This window comes from Lepidochelys olivacea, assembly GCF_965140295.1.
Source record: "Lepidochelys olivacea isolate rLepOli2 genome assembly, chromosome: 3".
Taxonomy (NCBI): domain Eukaryota; kingdom Metazoa; phylum Chordata; order Testudines; family Cheloniidae; genus Lepidochelys; species Lepidochelys olivacea.
In genome coordinates, this window is record NC_140413.1 from 74,375,908 (window position 1) to 74,395,294 (window position 19,387).

The 19,387-nt window shown below is 40.8% G+C and overlaps 1 protein-coding gene across 1 annotated transcript in view; it reads right to left on the minus strand.

Moving 5' to 3' along the window:
* Positions 1-19,387, minus strand: part of MMS22L (MMS22 like, DNA repair protein) — a 150,152-nt gene that overhangs the window by 74,801 nt on the left and 55,964 nt on the right. The window contains exons 12-14 of the mRNA XM_084622589.1: positions 18,195-18,314; positions 17,535-17,761; positions 12,634-13,143 (exon numbers count right to left, since the gene is read on the minus strand). Coding sequence (XP_084478715.1) covers positions 12,634-13,143; positions 17,535-17,761; positions 18,195-18,314 — 857 coding nt within the window. The remainder of the gene's footprint in view (positions 1-12,633; positions 13,144-17,534; positions 17,762-18,194; positions 18,315-19,387) is intronic.

Here is a 19,387-nt window from a genome sequence, read left to right on the forward strand (position 1 = left end):
TGACTACCAAGGTATCCCAGGAGGGGTGGTGGAGGAGGGAAGGAAAATGCCACACAGCACATTAAGCACAGCACTTTAAAAGTTTACAACTTTAAAATTTATTGAATGACAGCCTTCTTTTTTTTGGGCAATCCTCTGTTGTGGAGTCGCTGGTTGGCCGGAGGCCCCCCCACCGTGTTCTTGGGTGTCTGGGTGTGGAGGCTATGGAACTTGGGGAGGAGGGCGGTCGGTTACAGAGGGGCAGCAGTGGCAGTCTGTGCTCCAGCTGCCTTTGCTGCAGCTCAACCATACACTGGAGCATTCTGGTTTGGTCCTGCAGCAGCCTCAGCATTGAATCCTGCCTTCTCTCATCACGCTGCCGCCACATTTGAGCTTCAGCCCTGTCTTCTGCCCGCCACTTACTCTCTTCAGCTCTCCACCTCTCCTCCCGGTCATTTTGTGCTTTCCTGCACTCTGACATTATTTGCCTCCACGCATTCGTCTGTGCTCTGTCAGTGTGGGAGGACAGCATTAGCTCAGAGAACATTTCATCTCGAGTGCGTTTTTTTTTTCTTTCTAAGCTTCACTAGCCTCTGGGAAGGAGAAGATCCTGTGATCATTGAAACACATCCAGCTGGTGGAGAAAAAAAAAGGGACAGCGGTATTTAAAAACACACATTTTATAAAACAGTCGCTACACTCTTTCAGGGTAAACCTTGCTGTTAACATTACATACATAGCACATGTGCTTTCGTTACAAGGTCGCATTTTGCCTCCTCCCACCGCGTGACTACCCCCTCAACCCTCCCCCCTCCCCGTGGCTAACAGCGGGGAACATTTCTGTTCAGCCACAGGCAAACAGCCCAGCAAGAATGTGTCCCTGAAGAAAAGCACCCTATTTCAACCAGGTGACCATGAATTATATCTCACTCTCCTGAGGATAACACAGAGAGAGAAAGAACGGATTTTGGTTGAATGCCAGCAAACATACACTGCAATGCTTTGTTCTACAGTGATTCCCGAGTATGTGTTACTGGCCTGGAGTGATAAAAGTGTCCTACCATGAAGGACGAAATAAGGCTGCCCTCCCCAGAAACCTTTTGCAAAGGCTTTAGGACTACATCTAGGAGAACCGTAAATGCCAGGGCAAAGTAATCCTTTCACATGCTTGCTTTTAAACCATGTATAGCATTTTAAAAGGTACACTCACCAGAGGTCCCTTCTCCGCCTGCTGGGTCCAGGAGGCAGCCTTGGGTGGGTTCGGGGGGTACTGGCTCCAGGTCTAGGGTGAGAAACAGTTCCTGGCTGTCGGGAAAACCGGTTTCTCCGCTTGCTTGCTGTGAGCCATCTACAACCTCCTCCTGCTCCTCATCTTCTTCGTCCCCAAAACCTGCTTCCGTATTGCCTCCATCTCCATTGAAGGAGTCAAACAACACGGCTGGGGTAGTGGTGGCTGAACCCCCTAAAATGGCATGCAGCTCATCATAGAAGCGGCATGTTTGGGGCTCTGACCCAGAGCGGCCGTTCGCCTCTCTGGTTTTCTGGTAGGCTTGCCTCAGCTCCTTCAGTTTCACGCGGCACTGCTTCGGGTCCCTGTTATGGCCTCTGTCCTTCATGCCCTGGGAGATTTTCACAAAGGTTTTGGCATTTCGAAAACTGGAACGGAGTTCTGATAGCACGGATTCCTCTCCCCAAACAGCGATCAGATCCCGTACCTCCCGTTCGGTCCATGCTGGAGCTCTTTTGCGATTCTGGGACTCCATCATGGTCACCTGTGCTGATGAGCTCTGCATGGTCACCTGCAGCTTGCCACGCTGGCCAAACAGGAAATGAGATTCAAAAGTTCGCGGTTCTTTTCCTGTCTACCTGGCCAGTGCATCTGAGTTGAGAGTGCTGTCCAGAGCGGTCAGAATGGAGCACTCTGGGATAGCTCCCGGAGGCCAATAACATCGAATTGTGTCCACAGTACCCCAAATTCGAGCTGGGAACGTCGATTTAAGCGCTAATCCACTTGTCAGGGGTGGAGTAAGGAAATCGATTTTAAGAGCCCTTTAAGTCGAATTAAAGGGCTTCACTGTGTGGACGGGTGCAGGTTTAAATCGATTTAACGCTGCTAAATTCGACCTAAAGTCCTAGCGTAGACCAGGGCTTAGTTTTTACTAGAGAAAGTGAATGGAGTGGATAAAGGATGGAAGCATTTTTGAATTTGTAGCACTTGGTAAAGAGAAGCATATTTTCATAATTAATGTTAGACTGTACATCTGATTTTCCTTCACTTCAAATATTTACCATAGTTGGCATTACTTGGCTATCAACAATCCGCAGCTGGGAAAAGCAACTCTAACAGATCCTCTGACCCCAGCAGTCTTTTCAGTTTATTTTAAAATTAATTTCAAGGAAGATGCTCTTCCATTACTGCACTAAAAGCTAGCTAATATGAACTTGATTTTAAGCAGTAGCTCGCTCATGATCTTCATCTACTCATTCAAAAGATGGATGCTAACTATTGGAAATAAATACTTATGAGATCCTAAAGCAAAGCCAGATAAAACAAAAGTTAAAAACAAGAATTTTCCATATACCAAACAGTGGGTATATAGCTGCAATGCACTATATGAATCTCTTAAGCAATATTATATTCTGTACCTTATTTCATTCATCTGTATAATTACTCAGAGCTAAAGACATTCAATCAAAACTTCAGCTTGCACCAGAGTTATCTTTGAGGAGCACAACACAATAGGGCAGAACTATGTCTGCAATTTTATTTTGGAGTCAAAATGTTCCACTCAAAATAACTCACACACAAAACACCTGAAACGACTTCAAGCCCAGACAAAGCAAAAAGAGTGAGAAATAAAATTCATTTTTAATAACCAGAGCCACGCCTTGAAGTAGCATACTGACATTGAAATTAGCTATGGATAACTTACCTACACCCAGTGTTTACAGAGCAATCTGCTAAACATTTATTAGAAAGGATTTAGATACAACACACCTTTTAGACATACTCTGATTTCTAAAATATAAACTTGTTCAATTCCAGTGCTCTGGTCACCGAACTTACTTTTACTTTCTTTTAAGTTAATAAAAATAACTGAGATTTGAATGAATACAATCAGTTAACTGCAAAAACACTAGGATTTTTATTTATTTATTTATTTTAGCCACTGGCAAAATTAATAAAAGAATGAGAACATTACCTTTCATACCCTCAGTTCTGCTGGGTTGCTTCATCATCATTTGTGTCTACACACCTGCAGTCATACACCAACTGGTCATCGTTATGTATTGCGATAGCACATCTGATATCGTGGCCCTGTTGTGCTACGTGCATTGTACAAACACACAGTAAAGGGCAGCCCTTGCCTCGAAGAATTTACAATCTAGAAAGCATCTAGACAAAGGAAGGATTGCTCTTTCCATTTTCTACATAGGTAACAGAGGCACAGAGAGATATTAAAATGATTTGTTCAAGGTCACATAGGAAGTTTGGCAGAGCTGGGCACTGACCCCACGTCTCCTGCATTCCAATCCTGTGCTTTAATCACAAGGTTAGCTCTTCTGCTCTGGCTATTAGAACACCACAATCAAAAGTTCTAATGGTATTCCTGAGAGATGGTGTGCTAGGGTGAAGACCAATACCATTCTAAAATGGCTGAGGGTCTTTTCTCACTACAATTTTCAAAAGTTCAGCATTAGAAAAATATATTTTACAAAGACTAACACTGAAAACCACCTAGGAAGGGAAAAAATACTTTTCTATTCTCTTCAAGAGCCTATTTATCCTGACTTGTATGATTACAGGGAGTGGGGAGAGACATTCCCCCTGGGCTCAGAATGCTTCCAACAGGGCATTTGGATGGCAAAGCACAATACAAAAACCGCACAAATGAGTACATATTTCTATAGCAAAAATATGTTGGATGACCATTCCCATTGTGAATTTCTCATTCAACCTAAAGGGTTATAGTACACTACAATATAACTAATTGTAGAGATTTGTTATTTTGGCTACAGCCCAAATAGTAAGGTAACTTTAATTAAAGAGACAGACATCTGTACCTGACTGGTATTCGTACAACGGTAAAGAGATTAAGACAAAAAAGCAAGCAACTAAAGCCTTATCAGTCCAAAATACATTTATATTAAGAAAATACATAACTCGAGCACTGTTTCCTTTGGCTCAGGGCGTACAGAACTGTGCATCACTGTGAATTAGCACACTGACCAGTGGCTTCTGCATTAATACTGCTCAATTTTACCTAAAGCTTGAAGAGATCTCAGCAAAGCCCACAACGAACCATTGAGCTACAGCCAACCAACCACCCATAGTTGCTTAAATTAGGTAGAGAAAAACAGACATTTTGTATATATCCTCTATTAAGAGTCTCCTTCATTGATGCAGTGTCTCCTGTTTTGAATGATGTTGTGATGGCTGTTTAATTAAAAAACAACAACAGCAGCAGCAGTTCAAATAACTTTTAGGGCTTACATTTCTGAAGGAGACGACAAAGGCTCATACCAAAGATCTGCTTTTTTGCATGCATGCAGAAATGTGTGCACATAATTACACGATCTGTATGCACCATTTCCCCCCATACACCTTTTAAAAAAAAATTAGCCAGAATTTGGCTTAAACCTCCAAAAACTACTAATATCCCCAAAACAAAATAGTGCATGATAGTGTAAATTTCTCCACCATTTTTCCATATTCCGTTGGATCACACTAGTTTGTTTTGTTATCCTCTACCTCAGAGTTTTCCCTATGTGAGGGTACCAGACTAGCGCAGGGGGACCCAGGCAGAGTTCAGTGTGGGTAGGTTAAGCCACAGGACCCAGATCAACCCATACACAAAGTCACAGGGAGCAAAGGTGATGACTAGTGGCTCCTGAAACAGCATATGACTCCTTGAAAACCGCTCACTGCCCCCTTCCTGCTCCTGTTGTGGCACACAATGAAGGTGGCTGCATAAGCATTTAATCTATACAGGGCTGCAGACTCAGGCAGCAGCTACTCTACCCTGCACTTCTCTGGTTCCAGATTTTAGTACTGCTTTGTGTGGCAGCAGGCACTCTCAGCATAATGCAGCCTTCTAATGAGTGTGGGAAAGGTGAGGCGCATCAGAGCTATTAGGAACAGAAGCAGGGGAGAGTAGGGGGTGGGGGAAAGGACAGAGACAAAAAGAGAATGGACAGAACAAAGGAGGATGGTGACAAAGGAATCAGTATATGGTGTGAGGTAAAGTGGGAGCCAAAGTTTCTAACCTTGTGCATCGTCCAGTTGCCATGATGACCGCGTTCTATTTTTACCGTCTCCTTAATAAAATACAGGCCAAGATTCATCCCAGTTTAAGATAGCTTTTTTCTGGCATAAACCAGGTCACTGGTCCCCCAACAGACAAAAGTCTGCTGGGCAGGGGGTGGCTGCGGTGGTGCAAGTCTCAATCCTCCATCCTATAAGGGCCCAGTGCTGCCTGAAAAACAGCTGGCACTAGCCTGGAAAGTGGTGTTGCCAGTGTTACTGGCTGCCCTCCACTCCAAAGCCATGCAAATGAAAACCCATCTTCTGAGACATTAGTGGAAATCGTGATACATTTGAAAGTTTACACAGGTTATACAGTATGTAGGAATATTGACAAGGCATCTACCAGTGACACCAAATAGTTGTGGCAAAGGGACAACTGTACACGTATGTGCAAAAGGTTACAGTGCCATAATAAACTAACCTATGAAATTTGTGCACTGAGGTTTTCTGTAACATTTCTGATTCCTGCCACTTTACCAGAGCACGAGAAATTGGCATACACATTTTCAAATCATGTACAATTATAAAGAATCATGTGGGTTATATATTATTTTATTTGGTTGGTGATTATCATCAAGTCTTTCCTGGGAATCAGTAGCAACAGTCTCTTATTCTAAGCAAAGAGTATTAGAATGCAGCATTTGTATTATGATAGGACAAGCACTGTTGTATCATAATCACACATCTCAGTTGTTACATGAGGCACAAAGTAAAACACAAAGATGAGATAATGAGAATACAATGCTCACCATAAAGTGATGCATCGTGACCAAGGAGATGAAATCTCATCAAATAAAGAAATTTTAAAATATTTAAAATTATTCCACTATGTATGACAGCTGAGGGCTTCTGCCTATGGAATGTGTTCCTTGTGCATAGACACCAGAACATACATTCAGTAAGTTTTAGGCCTCTAACTCACTTTGTTCTTTATTTTAACAGCAGGGAATGGAGTTCCGTCAGATCCTGTTTTAAAGACTATTTCCTTGGTAATGTTTGTTTGTTTGTTTTTTAAATTATGCAGGGCACTTGGATGTGTTGAGTTGGTGGGCACCATTATGAATATAAATATGCATGCTGCATGGGATTTTTTTTTTAAAGAAAAAGATATTTTGACAGTGTTGTGGGAAAAAAAGGGGAAAAGTTAATGTTTGTGACCTGAAGAAGAGCCCTGTGCATCTCAAAAGCATGTCTCTTTCACCAACAGAAGCGGGTCCAATAAAAGATATTTCCATACCTAACACAAACTTTAGAGAGACAAGGTTGGTGAGGTATGTCTCAAATAAATACAAGAAGGCTTCATCAGCACATTTTTTAATTTAATGTACTCTATTTTTTTCCTTAACTTATATGAATTACAGCCTCACAATTCCACCCCCATCCCATAATCAATACCAAGTTCTTGTTCTGTGAGATGCACTCATGGACCAGGACCCCTTTGTGCTAGGTGCTGTACCAACAAGTATTCTACCTGGTTTCAGAGTAGCAGCCGTGTTAGTCTGTATTCACAAAAAGAAAAGGAGTACTTGTGGAACCTTAGAGACTAACAAATTTATTTGAGCATAAGCTTTTGGCCAAAAGCTTATGCTCAAATAAATCTGTTAGTCTCTAAGGTTCCACAAGTACTCCTTTTCTTTATTCTACCTGGGGCATCCTAATCACAACAGATCAAAAGTTAATTACTAACAAAAACATAGCCATTCCCCCTCCACACACACAATACTCATCATATTTAATATTCTTAAACCCCCAAAATAGAAGAAGAAAATATTGATATATGTGGAAGAGCCTGCCACTTTAATACTATCTTCCACAGATAGACAGGAAACTCTAGTGTTCCTGTTACTTTTCTAGTGGACAGCACAATATGGAAAAGCCTGCAAAGCTTCAATTGAAAAAAAAAAAATTAGAGGCAATAGTGCAAAAAAGGAGTATCTGCTTTCCAACTCCTATTTAAGGAAAAAAGAAAATGAGCACTCTTACAGGACCTTGTATACAAGGTTTAGCCTCGAGCAAATTTTCATAGTGATGATACAAACCCTTGAAAATAAAGGTTTAGAATGGAAATGCTGACAGACCTTTAACCGCAGCAGCATGAATGGCTATAAGTAAAGTACAGCTTTTGGCTACACCCCACTCTACAAATGAAAGATTGCCAGGTTTACAATAACCTCAAATAGAAGTAATTGGGAAATCAGAAATGTGATTCCAGAAATGCAATGAGATAAGTTAAAGGGGATTGCTAAAACTATTTGATATTCTCAGCTTTAAATAGTGAAGCATTTGCTTAACATAATCAAGTCACTATTTTCATAATGCTACTTAATCAGCAATAAAGAATGCTCCTGTGAGCCATCATCTTGGGTTAGCAGAAAGTGGCATATGAAGTTATTATTTCCTAACAGCCTAGAGGGAGCCGCTTCTCTCTTTAATCAGTGATCTCACTTCCTTCCTACCTGTAAATTCTCTGTCATACAGTTATAAAACTATTACACAGTACAGTGTACAGAAAAATTACATTTATGCAAGGTCTGCTATCTTATTCCCACCTGGATTTCAAAACAGGAGAGATTGCTACAGCAAGTCATTTCATTCTTTTCAAAGCCAGAGATGCAGCCAAGAATGAGTACCATCAATCTGGTTAACCTCTGCTTGGCACACAGAGATGCAAAGATATATAGTGGTATAGTATTCAGACTGGGCTAAGTAATTACCATTTAGTTTTTAATGTTATTTTCCTCCCATGAATGGAAGGGTGTTAATCTATCTTATTTATGTTTAGGGCACCCATTAAGCATAGGAGAGAAGCTCCATCAATATTTTACATTTCTCTTGCACCTTCCACCTGAGGATATCAACATGATCTGCAAACATTAATGAAGCATGCCTCACAACATCTCTGTGAAGTAGCTAAGTAGGTATCATCAGCCCCATTTTACATATGGAGAAACTGAAGCACAGGAGGACTGGGGGCAAGACACTGATACCGTTTCTTATGTTGAGAAGTACCTTATTCCTCAAGTACTCCAATGAGATTGCTTGAAGAATGACCATTCCACACCTTAAGCAGGGAGGCAGTTGTCTGGCTAGCCAGGGAAAGGGGTATACCTCTTTAAGAGGTAAAGGACACATCTCCCCAGGTGACCTGACTAGAAGGGCGGGGAGAGTACATAGGGGGGTAAAGCGTGAGGGAAAAGCCCTCTCTCATATCCAGACCAAGTAGAGCAGCACCTATCTTCCCCGCCTTGGAAATGGTGAAAGACCAGGTTTGGTCAGGATCCGCTGGGGGGCAATAGCCACTCCTTTCTCGAGGACTGGGAAGGATTTTCTCCCATTGCCAGATTGGCCAGGGCAAAGTGGGGGAAGGAGGTTCACCTTCCTCACAGAGGATAGTTTTCTCTTTTGGTTAATACACACAATATTTTGGAAGTCTCTAATGTATTCCAGTACATAAGCTCAGCTGAACAGAAATGAGAAAACCTTTCTAATAAATCAGCTGCACTTTATCTTTTTTCAAAAGGCTGCCTGAAAAGCAGTTGACTTTGGATTTATAAGCTATTGACAGCTGCAGGCAAACTATCTAGACAGTAACAAAGTACCCCAGCTAAACAGAGATCTTACATGCAGGTCAATTTTTTCTCACTATCCATAATGTGCATTTCTCACTGCCCCTCCTCCACAGATCTCAACCTCACAGGTCTCATTGCGTGGCAGATCAATAACTGTCTTATTATGGCTTGCAGTGGAATTATGGGGGAAATGTTTTTTCAGCCCTCCTAAAGCAGTTTTGGCTTTAAACTGAAGGACTACCTGCAAAGTGAATTAGTAGACAGAAATGTTTATTGCAGGAATGGCAATTTGGATGTTGGAAACTACACCAATAAATCAAAGCAAAATTGATTATTTAGTGATAAAATAGGATTTCCTTCTTTCCATCAGACACTTTTTGACTCCATTTTCTGTGTTTATTTCTAACTAGGTACTTACCTGGTGCACTGTTGCATGAATGCCTAGGTGAAAAAATATGACTGGAAAATTAGAGAAGAGTGTGCAATATATAATTAAACATTACTAACTGAGTAGAGGTTATAATTTTAAAAGAGGTCAAAAGCCAGAGAAATTCAGTTTTACTCACAATGCTGTCCAAGAAAATGGAAAATAAATAATTTGGCCTACAATGGCATCAATTCATAGCAAAGAAAAATATCTGGGATCTCACACCTCAGGATTGAAACAGCAGAGAAAGATTTTCTAAAGAGAGATTTGTGGATTGAAATTCAGAATTTAGTATGTAATTCAAAATCCTGCAGAGCTACCTCTTCAGTTCTGTTCTGTTTTATGGAGAAGTTAATACATTATAGACTCATAGACTTTAAGGCCAGCAGGGACCATCATGATCATCTAGTATGACCTCCCGCACATTGCAGGACACAGAAACTCACCACCCACTCCTGTAACAGACCCCTAACCTCTGGTTGAGTTACTGAGGTCCTCAAATCATGGTTTAAAACCTTCAAGTTCCAGAGAATCCACCATTAACACTAATTTAAACCATCAAGTGACTCAGGCCCCATGCTGTACAGGAAGGCGAAAACTGCCCAGGGATCTCTGCCAATCTGACCTGGGGGAAAATTCCTTCCCAACCCCAAATATGGTGATCACTTAGACCCCTGAGCCTGTGGGCAAGACCCACCAGCCAAACACATGGGAAAGAATTTTCTGCAGTAAATCAGGAGCCCTCCCCAAGTAGTGTCCCATCACCAGCCATTTGAGATATTTGCTGTTAGCATTTGCAGATCAGCTACATGCCATTTTAGGCAGACTCATCATACCATCCCCTCCATAAACTTATCTAGCTCAGTCTTGAAACCAGTTAAGTTTTGTGCTCCCACTGCTCCCCTTGAAAGGCTTTTCCAAAATTTCACTCGTCCGATAGTTAGAAACCTTCATCTGAATTTCAAGCCTAAATTTGTTGATGGCCCATTTATATCCATTTGTTCTTGTGTTAACACTGGTGCTTAACTTAAATAATTCCTCTCCCTCCCTGGTATTTATCCCTCTGATGTATTTATAGAGAGCAATTCTCTTTGGTCACATTTTCCACCTCCCCTCTGCCAGCTCAGGATTGTTCCCCACAGCTGGGGAGTTTCTGGTTTTTAGTTTGACCATTCCAAACTGTTTTCGGTTTGGAAAGCTATCAGTGCTTCCAGGAGGGATGGATTAGTAGGGATAACTGCAGGTCAGGCTAAACAAGCCAAGCTCTTTGAATCGCCTCTCATAAAGTAAAAAGAAAAGGAGTACTTGTGGCACCTTAGAGACTCAAATAAATTTGTTAGTCTCTAAGGTGTCACAAGTACTCCTTTTCTTTTTGCGAATACAGACTAACACGGCTGCTACTCTGAAAACTCTCATAAAGTAGGTTTTCTATTCCTTGGATCATCCTAGTAGCCCTTCTCAGCACCTGTAACCGTTTAAATTCATCTTTCTTAAACATGGGAGACCAGAACTGCATAAGGTATTCCAGATGAGGTCTCACCAGTGCCTTGTATAATGGTACTAACACTTCCCTGTCTCTACTGGGACTGCATTAGCCTTTTTCACAGCCGCATCACATTGGTGGCTCATAGTCATCCTGTTATCAACAAATACACCCAGGTCTCTCTCTTCCTTTATCACTTCCAACTCATATGTTCCCAGTTCATAGCAAAAATTTTTGTTAGGCCCTAAATGCATGACCTTGCATTTTGCACTATTAAATTTCCTATTACTGCAATTCACAAGATCATCCAGATCATTTTGTATTGATATTCCAGTCCTCCTTGGCAATATGACCAAACTTTGTGTCATCCACAAATTTTATTAGCATACTCCCAACTTTTTGTGCCAATGTTGGTAATAAAAATGTTAAATAAGATTGGTCCCAAGATCAATCCCTGAGTAACTCCATTAGTAACCTCCCTCCAGCCTGACAGTTCACCTCTCAGTATGACCCATTGTAGTCTCCCCTTACCTACCTTTCAATTCTCATAGTAATCCCCATCTTCTCCAGTTTAACTAATAATTTCCCATGTGGAACTGTATCAAATACCTTACTTAAATCCAGGTAGATTAGATCTGCTGCATTTCCTTTCTCTAAAAAAATCAGTTGTCTTCTCAAAGAAGGAGATCAGGCTGGTCTGGCATGATCTACCTGTTGTAAAACCATGTTTATTTTATCTCAAATTATTGTTCACCTCTATGTCCTTATCTACTTTCTCTTTCAAAATTTGTTCCAAGACCTCGCATACAGTTGAGGTCAAACTAACATGCCTGTAGTCTCCAGGATCCCTTTTTTCCCATTCCTTAAAAATAGGAACTATATTAGCAATTCTCCAGGTCATAGAGTACAGCCTCCGAGTTTACAGATTCATTAAAAATCCTTGCTATTGAGCTTGCAATTTCATGTGCCAGTACCTTTAATATTCTTGGATGGAGATTATCTGGACCTCCCAATTTAGTCCCATTAAGCTGTTTGAGTTTGACCTTCACCTCAGATGTGGTCATTTTTACCTCCATATCCTCATTCCCATTAGCCACTCTGCCACTACCTCTAAGCTCTTCATTAGCCTAATTAAAAATGGAGGTAAAGTATTTGTTTAGGGGTTAGGCCATGCCTAGATTACCTTTAAACTCTACCCCACCCTCGGTAGTTAGTGGTCCCACTTCTTCTTTCCTTGTTTTCTTTTTGTTTATATGACTATACAACTTTTCCCTATAGAAATTCTCTTTGCAAGGTCCAACTCTGCTTGACTTCTGACAGTTCTCACTTTATCCTTACACCTTCTGACCTCCAAGAGGTAGATTTCCTTGCAGATCTATCCCATCTTTCATTCCTTGTTGGCTTTCTGCTTTCTCTTAATCACCTAGTTGAGATGCTTGCTCTCCAGGTTGGTCTGTAACCCTTCCCTACGAATTTTTTCCCCTGGCCTGGGATGCAACCTTCAGATAGTTTCTGTAACTTTGACTTAAAGTAATTCCAAGCATCCTTCACATTCAGATCCTTGAGTTCTTTGGCCCAGTCCACTTCCCTAACTAATTCACTTAATTTTTTTAAGTTAGTCCTTTAGAAATCAAGGACCCTAGTTGAAGATCTATTTTTGATTATCCTTCCATTTAGTTTAAACTGAATTAGCATGATCACGTGAACCAAGGTTGTTCCTTACCACCAGTTCTTCTATGAGGTCCTCACTACTCACCAATACCAAATCTAAAATGGCGTCACCTCTTATTGGTTCAACGACTACAATTTAGTGACAAACACAAAGCAAGATACCAGTCTGTGTTCATGATTTATCTGAATAACTTACTTGAGTCTGGACAGAACCACCTGCAAGAAGTTTAGGACCATGGTGAGTTCAATTCCTCGACAAGCCGGGAGCAGCATACTAAATCCATCGTTCAACAACTTTTCCTGGGAAAGGTTCAAGTAGCAGCTGGTCTCGAACACTTCCTGGACACCATCAATGTAAGTGGAGAGTGGTGTCCATAGATTTTGTTTGTGTGTGTGGTCATTCTTGGTTACCAAAAACTCCTTTGCCTTTTCACAGAAAGCATGTGAAAGTTTCTTAGCTAGAACGCTGATGTCCATGTTCTTCTCAATGTACATCAAAAGGAAGGCAAAGTAGCCTTTCCAAATGAGAGCTCTCTGAGCAGTGCTGATGGAGGTTGGGCTGAGAAAATCCAGGAGATCCAACACCCGACTTGCAATGTCCTCTGTCTCTGCAACAGCCGCTAACACAAGGAAAAGATTAAAGAAGTTCTGCAGCCCCACCTCTGTCAGCTCTCGCATTCTTTTCTGATGGAACTTGGAATAAATTCTACATATTAAAAAAAACAACACAAAAAAGTTTAAATTATGTTAAAGTATGTGTCTTTCCATCTCCTTGAAGAGCTGTATTAGTCCCATTTTACACCTTTACTCTAGCTCCACACACTTACTGTAAGCAATTCTTCTCCATTTTAAATTTTTTCTTCTCTCCCGCAACCTTTTAATCTGTTTGCTACTGAAACAAGCTAATTCCTTCCCTTCTTTTTCCCAATCCAGGGTGCATGCCAAAGGATTTCCAACCCATGGTGAAACCTAACCTTTCTCCCCATGTCAACTACTGTTGATGCAAGCACCTCACCTCTAGCAGAAAGATTAGGAGATTAGTCAGTACTACTGGAACAATGCTTTGGCTCAGATGGTTTCCTTCATACCTTTCCCCCTTTCAGAACTGAACAAAACACCATCAACTTAAGCTGGTACAGAGCCATCAACCTGCATATTCAGTGGGGCCTCTCAGTTGCAGCATGTGTTACTAGTGCTCCAGATTCTGCACTGGATGGTGACTGGTTTTCAGGTGGAGTTTAAGATGTTTGTTTTGACTTAAAAAGCCCACAATGGCTTGAGACCACCATACATGAGAAAATACCTCTTCTCCTATGCTACACCGCCACAGCTGTGACCAGACCTTTGTGCTTGATCCCCCTTGTTATAAAAGGAGTCGGGGGAAGGTTCAGGGACTGTTGTCACAGCATTCTCTATTGGCACCCTTCTTCTTCAGAAAGGGCTCGCCCCCTCTTCCCAAAAGTCTGGAATGACCCAAACACACTCATTTGTGTAGACTGCAATGCCCTTCCTGTTTGAGAGGACACTGACAGAGGGCAGAGGCACTGGAGAGTGCAATTTCTATTTAGTGGGAAAGTGTGATGGGGGGCTTTAGGATACATTGGTCACATAATATGTGGCAAAGTAGCAAGAAGAAGTGCTGTTACTTTGCATATCCTGTATTTATGTATTCTTAATGTATGTCAAGAATCCCCAAGCTTTCGCATAGGTGCCCTTTAACATGGAGACTGCTAGACTGAACTCTAAAGAAATTTTACCATATTTTTCTTAAGATATGAGGGAACAAAGGACTCAGCATGGTTTGTCCAAATTTTTACGGTGTGTGGTTAAAAAATATGGTATACTCTTCACCCTCCATTTATGACCAGTTCTACACACAATAGTTAACCCCCATAAACACTAACTTCTGCCTATCCTTTCACCTGGAAAAATAGTTAGAAATGGTGTTGAGGTTTTAAAATCTAGCCACCAAAAATTATAGCAAATCCCATTAATGTTGTTTAGTAGTTAATTACTACTGACAGGCATTTATGTTTTTCATGCACCAGTTAATGCTTAGTTAGCTGCCGAAAGCAGAGTTCATCCCAAAATCATAGCTGTAGGCTGTTAAAATTTTGTAACTTGTATAATTGACTTATTCAAGGTTGGAATGATGAATGCTGGTTGAGCAGACTTGCACATGATGTTGATTATCAATAATTTTCCCCCTCTTAAATTAAGGAATTAAAAAAGCAAGTTAAAATAAGAGAAATATTAAGTATAATTTCATTTCAATAAAACAAATTGGTTAATTAAAATTACTAAATAAAACAAAAAGAAAAGGAGTACTTGTGGCACCTTAGAGACTAACCAATTTATTAGAGCATAAGCTTTCGTGAGCTACAGCTCACTTCATCAGATGCATATCGTGGAAACTGCAGCAGACTTTATATATACACAGAGAATATGAAACAATACCTCCTCCCACCCCACTGTCCTGCTGGTAATAGCTTATCTAAAGTGATCATCAGGTGGGCCATTTCCAGCACAAATCCAGGTTTTCTCACCCTCCACCCCCCCACACAAATTCACTCTCCTGCTGGTGATAGCCCATCCAAAGTGACAACTCTTTACACAATGACAGGTTTCAGAGTAACAGCCGTGTTAGTCTGTATTCGCAAAAAGAAAAGGAGGACTTGTGGCACCTTAGAGACTAACCAATTTATTAGAGCATAAGCTTTCGTGAGCTACAGCTCACTTCCTCAGATGCATATCGTGGAAACTGCAGCAGGCTTTATATATACACAGAGAATATGAAACAATACCTATTCCCACCCCACTGTCCTGCTGGTAATAGCTTATCTAAAGTGATTTCCAGCACAAATCCAGGTTTTCTCACCCTCCACCCCCCCACACAAATTCACTCTCCTGCTGGTGATAGCCCATCCAAAGTGACAACTCTTTACACAATGTGCATGACAATCAAGCTGGGCTATTTCCTGATTGATAGATTGATAGAGCCAGAAGAGTTCCCAGAAGTTACCTACTACAGGACAGGCCTAACAAAGAAAATAACAGAACGCCACTAGCCGTCACCTTCAGCCCCCAACTAAAACCCCTCCAACGCATTATTAAGGATCTACAACCTATCCTAAAGGATGACCCAACACTCTCACAAATCTTGGGAGACAGGCCAGTCCTTGCCTACAGACAGCCCCGCAACCTGAAGCAAATACTCACCAACAACCACATACCACACAACAGAACCACTAACCCAGGAACTTATCCTTGCAACAAAGCCCGTTGCCAACTGTGCCCACATATCTATTCAGGGGACACCATCACAGGGCCTAATAACATCAGCCACACTATCAGAGGCTCGTTCACCTGCACATCCACCAATGTGATATATGCCATCATGTGCCAGCAATGCCCCTCTGCCATGTACATTGGTCAAACTGGACAGTCTCTACGTAAAAGAATAAATGGACACAAATCAGATGTCAAGAATTATAACATTCATAAACCAGTCGGAGAACACTTCAATCTCTCTGGTCACGCGATCACAGACATGAAGGTCGCTATCTTAAAACAAAAAAACTTCAAATCCAGACTCCAGCGAGAAACTGCTGAATTGGAATTCATTTGCAAATTGGATACTATTAATTTAGGCTTAAATAGAGACTTGGAGTGGCTAAGTCATTATGTAAGGTAGCCTGTTTCCTCTTGTTTTTTCCTACCCCCCCCCCCCCCCAGATGTTCTGGTTTAACTTGGATTTTAACTTGAAGAGTGGTCAGTTTGGATGAGCTATTACCAGCAGGAGAGTGAGTTTGTGTGTGTATGGGGGTGGGGGGGATGTGAGAACCTGGATTTATGCAGGAAATAGCCCAGCTTGATTGTCATGCACATTGTGTAAAGAGTTGTCACTTTGGATGGGCTATCACCAGCAGGAGAGTGAATTTGTGTGGGGGGGTGGAGGGTGAGAAAACCTGGATTTGTGCTGGAAATGGCCCACCTGATGATCACTTTAGATAAGCTATTACCAGCAGGACAGTGGGGTGGGAGGAGGTATTGTTTCATATTCTCTGTGTATATATAAAGTCTGCTGCAGTTTCCACGATATGCATCTGATGAAGTGAGCTGTAGCTCACGAAAGCTTATGCTCTAATAAATTGGTTAGTCTCTAAGGTGCCACAAGTACTCCTTTTCTTTTTGCGAATACAGACTAACACGGCTGTTACTCTGAAACCTGTCATTAAATAAAACAAGACATTGATTCAGCAAACTTGGTCATGGGAGCATTTTTTAAAACCCCTAAACTTTTTTGAATATAACAAGAGAAACACAGAAATGTGATATGTATAGCTTTGTATTGTAATAAACAAGGTAACTTTCCTTTCTGGTAATAAATGTACTGTATTCCAGTAAAATCTTAATAAAGATATTGCATAAACACCCAGAACTTAATCTAATAGTTAGCTACACCCAATAACAATACTAATCAATTTAGTTGTGGTCTGAAGTGAAAAACTACTTGTTTACAGGTTAAACCATTGTAAATGCAAGTCATCTGAAAAGTTACAGTACATTCACTGATCAGCAGAAGTTGTCGTTCTTCTTAAAATACAAGATTTGCAAGTTCACACACACGTATATTAAATTAGAAAAACTAATGTTTCAGTTAACTATTTTTCATGTGTTTTCACACAACCTAATTATTACGTTATGGTTATTGCCATATTTCAAAACTCACAAAGTAACAAAACTAAAACCTCACAAAAAAGAAAACTTCAAAAGTGGAAAAGTTGAAATGGCTATGAAAAAAAAGAGAAAAAAAGGATATTATTAGAACCACTGGTTTCAGAGTAACAGCCGTGTTAGTCTGTATTCGCAAAAAGAAAAGGAGTACTTGTGGCACCTTAGAGACTAACCAATTTATTTGAGCATAAGCTTTCGTGAGCTACAGCTCACTCCACAGTATGCATCCGATGAAGTGAGCTGTAGCTCATGAAAGCTTATGCTCAAATAAATTGGTTAGTCTCTAAGGTGCCACAAGTACTCCTTTTTTATTAGAACCACTGGTATACGGTACATACCAAATTAAAAGATTACCATACCTTCCTTTAATTTGTTTCCAAGGGTGGGTTACATTGTTCTCCATTGCTTCTTTCATCATTCGTGCCAAAATACAGAGAAAAATTAGGTAACTGTTGCTGGACTTATACAGGTCAGGGCTCTGCTGGTCAGAACAGCAGTTTTTCACCAATTTGAGCATAGACAAAGGAGTTTTACTAACACTTGCCAGACCCTTCAGACCAAGCCATGGAATGGTGAAGGAACTATTCTGGAAGAAAAATAAAGGCAGGAAAGAACATTAAGTGCTAAATAACTATGTAAATTCCTTCATACAAACAACAAAAGGGCATCTTCATGTCACTACTTCCACCCAGAACAAAACACACTGTTACTGTATACAGAACTTCTTTAGGAAATCTCACTTTTCTCAGGCATGAGCACAAATGATAATGAAGGTTAACGCATCCCCAAACTTCCCCCGTGACATTTGCAATATCTAGAAATTCAGATTTTCAAAAAGAATATTTTTTCTTACATGGTAGCAATTTATGGAACATTTCAACCCATGTTGAGCTAAAATGGATTAGAACTTTTTCACAAATGTGACTGCTATTTCAGGCAGTTCAGAGCATAAGGTAATTTCTCAGATAGAGGGGTGCTCACTTGTAACTCTCTAGTTTTTCACATATACATTCACTAACCAGATTCTTGCTGTAATACTCCCAGAGTATGGTGACAGTAGGTAGATTCAAGTCCCAGAAGCTACACAGAGTCAAACAGCACTGAAGATGCATTCGTATCTGTTCCTCTAATACAGCAGCCTTATAAAAAAAAATAAACGAAAAGATTTTGTTAATAAAAAAACCCACCTAGATTACAAATAACTTCAAGACTTCCAGACTGCTGACAACCTTATTGTATAAATATTATTTCTAGTCATATACTTTTGAGTAAAAGTATTCACTATTATGAGCAGTGAGCTAGAAAATAATACTTGACAAATACAGGCATTGTCAGAGAGACAAGGTGAGTGAAGTAATATCCTTTATTAGACTAGCTTCTGTTGGTGAAAGAGACGTGCTTTGGAGCTTACAAAGAGCTCATCTTCAGATCTGGGAATAAGCTTTCGTGAGCTACAGCATCCAATGAAGTGAGCTGTAGCTCACGAAAGCTTATGGTCAAATAAATTGGTTAGTCTCTAAGGTGCCACAAGTGCTCCTTTTCTTTTTGCGAATACAGACTAACAAGGCTGCTACTGTGAAACAGGTCTGGGAATGTACTCACAGTATTACAGCTAAAAACAAGGTGGAACAGATTGTTTAACATAAGTACTTAACACATATTTCAAGGGGCTATTCAAGGTGAAGTGGCCCGTTAACACCCCTCCAGTCACAGAGAGGAAAGGAAGGGAGAGAGAAAAAAGGGAGGTAGCTGGGGGGAGAGGGAGAGGGCCAGGATGTTGTTAGTGGGTTACAGATTGTTGCAACAACATCTCTATTCAGTCCAAGATTTTGTGTCTAGTAAAGTTATGAATTTAAGCTCTCAGGCTTATCTTCTGAAGGTGTTGTGCAGATTTCCTTTTTAGAATGAGAACTGAGAGGTCAGATGTAGAATGGTTGTTTTGTGAAAAAAAAAAAAAAAGTGTTCAACCACAGGTGATATGGTTCCAGAGTAACAGCCCTGTTAGTCTGTATTCGCAAAAAGAAAAGGAGTACTTGTGGCACCTTAGAGACTAACCCATTTATTTGAGCATGAGCTTTCGTGAGCTACAGCTCACTTCATCGGATGCATACTGTGGAAACTGCAGAAGACATTATATACACAGAGACCATGAAACAATACCTCCTCCCACCCCACTCTCCTGCTGGTAATAGCTTATCTAAAGTGATCATCA